This window comes from Sphaerodactylus townsendi, linkage group LG17 (assembly GCF_021028975.2).
Source record: "Sphaerodactylus townsendi isolate TG3544 linkage group LG17, MPM_Stown_v2.3, whole genome shotgun sequence".
NCBI classification, from domain to species: domain Eukaryota; kingdom Metazoa; phylum Chordata; class Lepidosauria; order Squamata; family Sphaerodactylidae; genus Sphaerodactylus; species Sphaerodactylus townsendi.
This window is the reverse complement of record NC_059441.1, coordinates 3,208,102-3,219,005: the sequence shown is the minus strand read 5'-3', so window position 1 is coordinate 3,219,005 and position 10,904 is coordinate 3,208,102. Positions and strand designations below refer to the sequence as shown.

The following is a 10,904-nucleotide window of genomic DNA, read 5'->3' as shown; positions in this document are numbered from 1 at the left end:
TACATAGGTGTCAAACTCACGGCCCTCCAGATGTTATGGACTACAGTTCCCATCACCCCCTGCCAGCAATGTGCTGGCAGGGGATGATGGGAACTGTAGTCTATAACATCTGGAGGGCCGTGAGTTTGACACCTATGTTTTAGTACCGGTAGTACCTGCTTAACATGTCAGCATCCTTTACCAAATACTTTGTCAAGTCTTTAATCAGGCTCAGTGTCGTAAATAAAGGGTGCATTTTCTAGGAATCAGTAGCTGTTTCCCACATACATCATTGCTAAATTTGACCAAGCTCTGCAATACCAGATAAAAATACATTCAAAAAAGTGCTGTCATAGGTGTCTGGTGTCCATAACATAATGTGCATATTAAAAACTGCTTTTATTTTTATTTTTTCTAAAGCTATCACCTCACGACAGTTTGCTCCTTAGTCAACCTATATCATCACCTCTACCACTGAGGCAAGTAAAAATACAATTTTATCATGTGTTCATTAGCTGAGGGATGTGCAGCAGTTTGAGAAAGTAGATGTTATAAGGGAACAAAAAAAAGAGGGCAAGCATTTGGAACAAAAAAATTAATTTCATTTGCATGTTAAGGAAAAGAAATTAAGATTGTTTAAAATATGGTTTCCCCTAGGAAGCAGAGGCATAGCTACCAGGGGGCCGGGGTGTGTTCGTTGCACTGGGCACGTGCCAGGGGGAAATCACCCCTGCCCCACACAGCACCCCACTCTCCCACCCCCCGCAGCGCCTGCCCCCACACCCACACTTACCTTATTGAAATAGTGCAGGTTGAAGAAGCGGCTTGTTCCCTTCAGACTTGAAAACAGCCTAGTGGGAACTACACTTCCCAGGAGACCTTGCAAGCCCCAAGGTCTCATGGGAAGTATAGTTCCCACCAGGCTGTTTTAAGTCTGAAGGGAACAGGTCGCTTTTCCAGGCTGAACTAAGGTAAGTTAATGTGTGGGGCCGGGGGGCAGGGCGCTGGGGGGGGGGGGGGGCAGAAAACACAGAGTGTGCATCGGGCGCACTCTGGCCCAGCTATGCCTCTGCTAGGAAGAGTGACAAATTGTATTAATATTGTCTCTACATCCCTATTTTCAGTATTGTATAATATTAGTACTACTCAGCAATCTCTGGGCTTTTCTTCTTTGATAGCGGAGGCAAGTTTTCTACTCTCCTACAGAATCTCGGACCTGAGAATGCAGTAAATCTCCTTGTGTTTGCAGTGACTGAACATAAGATCCTAATCCATTCTTTACGACCTTCTGTTCTAACAAGCGTGACGGAAGCACTTGTCTCTGTGAGTATTTTCATTTTATTGGGAACTTCCTGATATCTGCAAGTGAAATTTTTTTTATTAGTTGGTGGTTTTATACTTCATTCTCAGTTTAAAACTTGACCTGTTTCCAACAATAAAAGATATAAACATTACCATTCATTATCAAATACAAATGACGTGTTGGAAAAGTATACTGTATATACTCATGTATAAGTCGACTTGCATATAAGTCGAGGCACCTAATTTTTCCACAAAAAACTGGGAAAACTTATTGACTCATGTATAAGTCGAGGGTGGGAAATGTAGCAGCTACTGGTAGATTTCAAAAATAAAAATAGATACCAATAAAATTAAATTAATTGAGGCATCAGTAGGTTAAATGTTTTTGAATATTTATTTCAAAGAAAAACAGTAAACTAGCTCTGTAAGTGGAAAAGGAAGTCAACAAAAACAATATGGTTTCAACAATAACTTTAAAAGTACAAAAACATTAGCTCAACCAGCAACCGAGCTAAAACACAAGAGTTAAAATCCTTCAAAACTGGATTTTTGGTCAGGGAGGAATGTTTATGTTAGCAGTACCAACATTTCAGAGTATCTTTAGGAGACCCTCCTGATGAAACCACCCATCTTGGTAAAGTTTGGTTCAGGGGGTCCAAAGTTATGGACCTCCAAAAGGGTAGCCCCATCTACTATTAGCTCCCAATGGAAACAATGGGGAATGGGCAGTGGTGACATCCAAAAATTTTAATAACAGGTTCCGATGGTGGTGGGATTCAAACAGTGGCGCCGTCACACACACGCACCTCCAGTCCCTGTTGGGCAGGGAGGTTGCTTTAGTAACCCCTTCTCGGCACTCAGAAAAAATTAGTAACCACTTCTAGAGAAGTGGTGAGAACTGGTTGGATCCCACCTCTGGGGATGGACCACCCCTTTTGGGGATCCATAACTTTGGACCCCCTGAACCACACTTTACCAAACTTGGGTGGTATCATCAGGAGAGTCTCTTGAAAAATCCCTGAAATTTTGGTGCCGCTAGCCTAAAAGCTGTGCTCCCTGGTGACCGACAAAGTAAAAACCCTAAAATATTTTTTAAATGCACCTGACTCGCATATAAGTCGAGGGGAGCTTTTTCAGCACAAAAAATGTGCTGAAAAATTTGACTTATACACGAGTATATACAGTAATAAATATCCAGCAGCAGATAAATAATTAAAGCTCATTAGCAAAAAAAAAGCGTCAGATTAATAATTCAATTTCGCTATGCATATTAACCAACCATAGTAACCATATGGTCTACAGGGGCACAAGAAAGATAATTAAATACAAACAGACAGCCAGGAAAAGCCTTAGACAACTTTTTAAAAAGTAATTATCTGGTGCCTAAAGCCATCAGATTTTGCATCAGGGGGTGGGAGAGAATATATTGAAGAAAAAAGTTGGTATTTATACCCTGCTTTTTCCTACCCATAGGAGTCTCAAAGAGGCACACAATTGCCTCTCCCCCTCCACACACACACAACAGGCATCTTGTGAGGTAGCTGGGGCTGAGAGATTTCTGAGAGAACTGTGACTAGCCCAAGGTCACCCAGCAGGCTTCATGCCTAAGAGCGGGGAAACGAATCCAGTTCACCAGATAAAAGTCTGCTGCTCATGTGAAGGAGTGGGGAATCAAACCCGTTTCTCCAGATTAGAGTCTGAATGCTCAATCCTGATGCTGTTTCCAATAAAGGAAACCGTTTGCACACGAAGTCTCGTTATTGAACAGTCCGGAGGCACGACACCCTCCGCGTGAGCAGTGGACTCGAATCTGGTGAACAGGGTTTGATTCCCCACTCCGACACAGAAAGCGTGCTGGGTGACCACAGTTCTCTGAGGACTCTCTGCCCCATCTGCCTCACAGGGTGTCTGTTGTGGAAAGAGAAGGGAAGGAGTTTATAAGCTGCTTTAAGACTCCTTTTGCTTGAGAAAAGCAGGGTATAAACTCCACCCCCTCCCTCTTCACAAGACCAAATAATTAACTTTTTCACGAAGGGACTCAATACCTGTCCCACAGCAAACAAATGAGAGTTTCATTGTTGATAACTAATGCTCGTGCTAGATGTGCTTTATATGGGAGATAACCGACTGTGGGCTTTTCTGGTTATTTATACCCAATGCATGTGTTTTCCTCTCTTTTTAAACAAGATGATATTTCCTTTCCACTGGCCATGCCCGTACATTCCTCTTTGCCCTCTGGCCCTGGCAGATGTTTTGACGGCACCCTGCCCGTTTATTGTGGGAATTGATTCAAGATACTTTGATCTCTATGACCCTCCACCAGATGTTAGCTGCGTCGACCTAGATACGAACACCATTTCACAGTAAGCATTAAGTACTTTTGTTTACCGTACTGCACTAATTTATCAGCAGGGCAGCAATGCAATCTCGTTTTCTCCCGCTCCTTGTGCTGCTTACCCAAAGAAGAAAACCACATTGTCTTTTCCCATGGACATCTGTGCCACTTGCTGACTTATAGCTGAACATGTGAATCGACTCCTCTGGAAAATGTTTGATTTGAGAGTATCATTCTGTCTGTGACAGTAGATTTGTGGTGGCTCGTTCTCACACGCATGTCACCGTAGTAATAATAATAATTCCCTGATGTGTGATAAATATTAACATAGCCATTCAGAGCATTTTGTATACATTATCTCTGTGATTCTATGTAGGGCTGTTCTAATTCTGAATTGTTGGAGAGGTTGAAGTCGTGTTCTTAGCAACTCCCTTATTATTTTATTTATTTTATTTGGAAAATTCTTCTGCTGCCTCTCCAGGAAACCAGCTTATTAAAGGGTAAAGATGTATGTGTGGGCCAATCCTGCGATGCTCCACTTCCCCACGCTGTTCCCTGTTATTAAAGGATCTCACAGACACAGAGTTTGCCTCAGCAGTTTTCCCTGGCCAATAAAATGACTTTAATCTTCTAAATAATTTCCAAATTGTTTCCCCTTAATTATGTCAGCCGTGTGAAAATCTGGAAGCTTTTCTCAAAGCCTCCATTGAGTCTTATGTGGATAAAGGGCCCTGCCTAAGGACCACACAGTTTGAAAGCAGAACGGAGATAACTTTTTTTCTTGTTGTTCTTGGTGGTCTGGCCTTTGCAGGCTTGGTTGGGGAGAAAGATGCTTGAAGAAACTTGTCTCTAAAGGAAGCAAATATCGTGGGCAATCTCTATTTTCCATTGAGTGTAACTGCTCTCAGCTTGTAGCTTTGCTAAAACACATATGGTAATCTTTGTGGGTTACCTGGGCTGGAAGATGATACCAACTGATCAGCAGTCTTTTTTCCCAAGGAGATGGAAAATGCAGTTAGCACTTTCTGTGACGCATTGAGAAATAAGCGTTAAAGACCTAACGCACTACCCACCTATGCCAATGTAATTGTCATGACCTCCCAAAGGATCATGGGAATTGTTGTTTGGTACTGTGGGTAAGAGTTCTCCATTAAAGATCCCCAACGGATCTCCCTCCGAAAATAACAAACTACAATTCCCCGGGTTCTCTGAGAAGGGAGAATAGTGATTAAAGAAGTTGATTATAATGTTAACATGGCATTGGTTCAATTTATCATAGATAAACTATTGCACCTGAGCTCCTTTGGTGTTCTGCTGAAGATTTGTGTTTTTTGATTCACTTACGAGGGCAGCTAGGGCACTTACTAGAGCAGCAGTGTATCTTATCTGGAGGAACCGGGTTTGATTCTCCGCTCTGCCACCTGAGCTGTGGAGGCTTATCTGGGGAATTCAGATTAGCCTGTACACTCCCACACACGCCAGCTGGGTGACCTTGGGCTAGTCACAGCTTCTCGGAGCTCTCTCAGCCCCACCTACCTCACAGAGTGTTTGTTGTGAGGGGGGAAGGGCAAGGAGATTGTCAGCCCCTTTGAGTCTCCTGCAGGAGAGAAAGGGGGGATATAAATCCAAACTCCTCCTCTTCCTCTTCCTCCTCTTCTTCTTCTTCTTCTTCTTCTTCTTCTTCTTCTTCTTCTTCTTCTTCTTCTTCTTCTTCTTCTTCTTCTTCTTCTTCTTCTTCTTCTTCTTCTTCTTCTTCTTCTTCTTCAGCTATTTGGGTTTATTTTTATTAGAGCCATCTTAATTCATATTTATTGTATTTTAATTTGACTGTGCTCTATCTATTTACTGTACACCGCCCTGAGCCCTTCGGGGGAGGGCGGTCTATAAACCCAATAAATAACAACAACAACAACAACAACAACAACAACAACAACAACAACAATAATAATAATAATAATAATAATAATAATAATAATAATAATAATAATAATAATAATAATATTCAGATTCTCTTGGAGATGAAGGATCAGCAGAGTCCCCAAATGTGCAGCGGGCAAGGAGATAATAGCCAGGCATATGGCCTGGCTTTGAAGCAGATTCATTCCATTATGGAGCAGATAGGCGTCAAACTCATGCTGGCAGGGGATGATGGGAACTGTAGTCCATAACATCTGGAGGGCCACGAGTTTGACACCTGTGGAGCAGAATGTTCATTATTTTGGATTAAAGAGGGCAGTTGTGAGCAGGCTATGCCACTGCCGGGCAACCCTAGATGGAGGGTTGACTCCTGATTCCAAGGAGATAATAAATAAATCCTTCAGCCCCCGACCTCTCACTGTGGGGCATGGACTTAGTTCTCTCAATGGAAGAAGTATTGCCCAAGCCTCATTCCCTGAGACTTCCCAGTTGTTTGTAGGAAAGCCATCATATTTTTTCCCAGGGTACAATTTCTGCCCATTGCTAAACTTGAGTGTGACTAATGAACCAACAGTAGTCCCACAGACTTGTCAAAACAAAACAAAATATTAGGAGGTTGTGACCCCTGCTGGAAAATGCTAATTGTAACATACATTGTGGCCAGGTTCCGTGTAGCAGCACTTGAAGTACGTTGCAGGATGGTGTGCAATAAAACTGGCTTAATAACTTGATAACAATACCTTCAGTTTAACAGTTTATTGTTCCCCTGGGCCTATCCCCCTTTTTATAGTTCTTTTAGAGACTTTAAGCTTTTATTTCTTTTTAGTATTTATGCTTTTATCCAATTCCTGTTATGTTCCCATACCTTTTCGTGTTCCCAATTTCCTTTTACCAGTAGTTTTTGCTTTTTAGACATACGTGTACTGTTTTACTGTATCTTGTCCTTTTAGTTCTATTTCATTTACCTTATGCTGGTCTCTGACTGTAATAATGATTGACTGACACTAATTTTGATAATATGTGCGTTGAAAGTTAGACATGACAGCTATCTTCTAATTTTAAGTAAGAAGTAAACATGTATGTATTAGTATTGATAGTAGTATATATTTTATATGTTTTTATTCCTTTATCTCATATTTGTATTTTGATTGCTGTAAGCAGCACGGAGCTGGGAAAGGGCGGGATAGAAATCTAATAAAACAGACACAATAAAAACCCACCCTGCACAGCCAGTCAGGGAGCCGGGTGAAATTCTTTCCCTGTTCTGCAAACCAACTGCCAACCTTAGTCCATTGCAAGGTCCTGAGGGCATTTGAGCAAAAGTCATATAAGGTCAGGTGAGATCAGGAACAATATTACCAGATAATTGTCACAAGAAGAAGAAGTGTTTGGATTTATATCCCCCCTTTCTCCCTGCAGGAGACTCAAAGGGGCTGACAATCTCCTTGCCCTTCCCCCCTCACAACAAACACCCTGTGAGGTAGGTGGGGCTGAGAGAGCTCCGAGAAGCTGTGACTAGCCCAAGGTCACCCAGCTGGCGTGTGTGGGAGTGCACAGGCTAATCTGAATCCCCCAGATAAGCCTCCACAGCTCAGGCGGCAGAGCTGGGAATCAAACCCGGTTCCTCCAGATTAGATACACGAGCTCTTAACCTCCTACGCCACTGCTGCTCCTCACGAGCTCTTAACCTCCTACGCCACTGCTGCAGAAGGTATACAGTTGAGGATAGGGAAGCAAGAACAAATTGAACTTTAGCTTGGACTGCTCGAAATGGACAGCTGAAAAGGACTGCTGAAAATGGACAGAAGGGGGAAGATCCTGCACAGCTTGGTTGCCTGCCTCCCTTGCCCTCCTCTGGCCAGATTGACCTGGATACTAACCCGAGCCAGATGATCCGATCTTTGGCACAACTCCCAGGCTTTCTAGTCCAGTGGTTCTCAACCTTCCTAATGCCACGACCCTTTCATACAGTTCCTCATGTTGTGGTGACCCCCAACCATAAAATTATTTGTGTCTCGGTTCCTATCGGAAATATGTGTTTTCCAATGGTCTTAGGCAACCCCTGGGAAAGGGTCATTCGACCCCCGAAGGGGTCACGACCCACAGGTTGAGAACCGCTGTTCTAGTCGATCCCTTCCTCAGGCACCAGAAATTGGGCACCAGCCTCGACTATTCTGCTACATACGCTGTTGAACGTGTTGTTATCCAAGGGAGGTGAGAGTGTTCAATTCCACACCCCTCCACATCAAAAGTGAAACATCAGTAAGCCATTTTGGATTTCAGGTAACAGGCTGTCTAACTCTCACCCACATAAAAGAAAACACAGATGAAACTAGCCATTACCCAGAGGCAGCAGGTCTAAGAACTGGGATATGAAACACTGAATCAATTAGGATGGAGACAAAGGAATGGAGAACATTTAAAATATTAATAGAAACAAATTGTATGCTTACTGCTTCCTACAGAAAAGGGGGAGGGGAATCCCTGCACATTGTGCAAGGGTTTCAAGGAGCATTGCTCACCTCAGAGCAGCACAAAACACTGGTACGAAATGCCATCTCTTTGCATGCGTTAAAAAGAGACACATTGCATTTAGACTTTTTTTGCATATGGTAATTATTTCCAAGTATGAGTACACCTTTACAGTTGTTGTTCTCAGTTACCTGACGAAGAATTTTAAAAATAACCTGATGCTTTTCTCTGTAAGTATTAAATGTGTCTTCTTGTTTTAGACCCGGAGAGAAGAGAAATATTGCCTGGAAGATCTTGCCGAAGAAACCTTGCAAAAACCTGTTGAACACTTTAAATAACTTGTATCAGCAGCTAGCAGAACGTAAGTGAGGAAATGACCCAAAGATTGGTGTTTACTTTGGTTCACTGTAGTAGAAATGTGTGCTGTTTAGTGAGGGGAGGTGACTTTAGTTCACTTAAACACAAGACAAAACATAGATTGCCTCTTATTTGATACAGATGGTATATTTTTAAGAGGAAGTAACGTGGAAGAGGTCTGTTATTCATGAGCCAATTATTCTTCCTTGTGCTTTATTCAATATTGTTATTATTTAGTCTGCTTCTGGTCCTTTTCTAATAAATTTCACGGCCCTTGTACCGTTTCTGGGCATTGTCCTGTTGGCACCCTGAAGCTGTTTTGTTTGGCAGAATAAATGGTTTATATTCTCATATCTGCAAACATATCTGGAGCAGCAGTGGCGTAGTGGCTAAGAGCAGGTGCATTCTGATCTGGAGGAACCCGGTTTGATTCCCCGCTCTGCCACTTGAGCTGTGGAGGTTTATCTGGGGAATTCAGATTAGCCTGTACACTCCCACACATGCCAGCTGGGTGACCTTGGGTACAGCTTCTCGGAGCTCTCTCGGCCCCTCCCACCTCACAGGGTGTTTGTTGTGAGGGGGGATGTGCAAAGAGATTGTAAGCCCCTTTGAGTCTCCTACAGGAGAGAAAGGGGGGATATAAATCCAAACTCCTCCTCCTCCTCCTCCTCCTCCTCCTCCTCCTCCTCCTTCTTCTTCTTCTTCTTCTTCTTCTTCTTCTTCTTCTTCTTCAGTATCAGACAGACTCACAGGTTTCAGCATCTCTCCGTTGTACCTTTTATAGTTGCTGCTATCTTAATGAAAACTAGATAAAATGATAAAATGTAGATAAAAATGAGACCAGTCCATATAGACACCGAAGTTTAGATTTTTAAAAAACAAATGTGCCTATTGTTCCTGATAAACTTAACCCAGCAGTGACACAACATGGTATGTTATGTTGTATTGTAAAGTATGTTTCCCATTATGTCTGCATATGGAGAAACATATGGTCATGAACATAAAGAATTTTCAACTGTATTTTAGGAAAAAAGTTCATAAAAATCTTGTTCAGTTTACTGTAAGGTAGCCAGCGACATGCAAGGGACTTATTTATTTGCTTCATTTATCATCCACTTTCCTTGTTGAAACGCAAAGCAAATTACAACATTAGAACAACAAAAGGCAAATAACTGTTTCTGAAATACGAACAATGGGAATAATGTTTAGAATGAGTTTAGGTCAGTGGTGGGATTCAGCCGTTTCACACTGGTTCGGTAGAACCGGTAGCTAATTTTTCACTTCGTTCGGCGAACCAGTTGTAATCCCACCACTGGCTGCGGGGGGGGGGGGGGGGGGGGTACTTACGGCGCTAGGCCAGCTCCTGGACTGTACCATGCAAGCGCTTGCCCGAGCCCTGTCCCCCCAGTCTTCATTCAGACCACCTCCTGGGGAGGGCAGGAGGCAGCCTGAACAAAGGCTGGGAGGGGGGGGGGCGCCGCAGCCCTGTCCTCTCGGCCCATCCCTTCAGCTGGAGCAGCCTGGCGCATCCACACCGAGGGTCGGCCTGTGACGGCCTCCTTGGCCAGGCCCCGCCAGGCTGCTCTGGCTGGAGGGCCAGGCCAAGGGATGGCCTGCAGCCCAGTCCCACCAGCCTGCCCAAGACCCTGCCACCCTCCTCCGCTGGCTAAGGTAAGTGGGGTGCAGCAAGGGGGAGGGTGCGGCAAGGGGGGCATGCAGCGGGAGGGGTGGGGTGGGCGAACCGGTTACTAAATTTTTAGAATCCCACCACTGGTTTAGACGCTAGAACAGTGGTGGCGAACCTATGGCACGGGTGCCAGAGGTGGCACTCAGAGCCCTCTCTGTGGGCACGCATGCACAGAGTTTGTCATGTGATAATACTGTAATTATTTCAGGGAGATTATTAGCATTAAACCTAAGACCTGGTTTTGGGGAAGCAGTGTAGGTAACCCTGTTAAGCGCTATTAAACCCCACTGATTTTCATGCGGAGAATTAAAGCATGATCCTTTACCTGGGAGTAAGCTCGTTGCTGGCAATTGGGCTTGCTTCTGAGTAAACTCTCCTAGGGTCGTGATTCATCTGTTGGAAGAGTTGCACGGTGCTTCAAAGCAAAGCCACCAACTACCACCAAGCTTACTCCCGAGTAACGCAGGCCTTGGCGCCAACCATTTTTTCTAAACTAAACCTCCATTGTTGGGTTAAATTGCCGTGTTGGCACTTTGCGATAAATAAATGGGTTTTGGGTTGCAGTTTGGGCACTCAGTCTCGAAAAGGTTCGCCATCACTGCGCTAGAAACAAGTGTTTTTTCCTGGAGATTCCAGAATTGGGGCTGCAGCTAAGATATCAGAGTTGCTGTGAAGGTGGCTTTAATTGCAGCCACAAAATGTAGTTTTGCTGGATCTCTGTTCAGGAGAACTGGAATCTGTTCTGGTTTCCTTCATCAGTTCCTTCTCCTTTCTGCTCATGCTTCATTTTTCTCTAAGGAAACTCTTCGTGGTTTCTGGAATCCCGTGCCCTTCCGTTAAAATAATAGGAAGCTA

At 43.7% G+C, this 10,904-nt stretch overlaps 1 protein-coding gene across 1 annotated transcript in view; it reads left to right on the top strand.

Annotated features, from left to right (window-relative positions):
* The window catches only part of DENND4A (DENN domain containing 4A), a 61,261-nt gene that overhangs the window by 423 nt on the left and 49,934 nt on the right, over positions 1 to 10,904 (top strand). Inside the window, 4 exon segments of the mRNA XM_048482082.1 lie at positions 400 to 458; positions 1,158 to 1,302; positions 3,469 to 3,644; positions 8,266 to 8,366. Coding sequence (XP_048338039.1) covers positions 400 to 458; positions 1,158 to 1,302; positions 3,469 to 3,644; positions 8,266 to 8,366 — 481 coding nt within the window.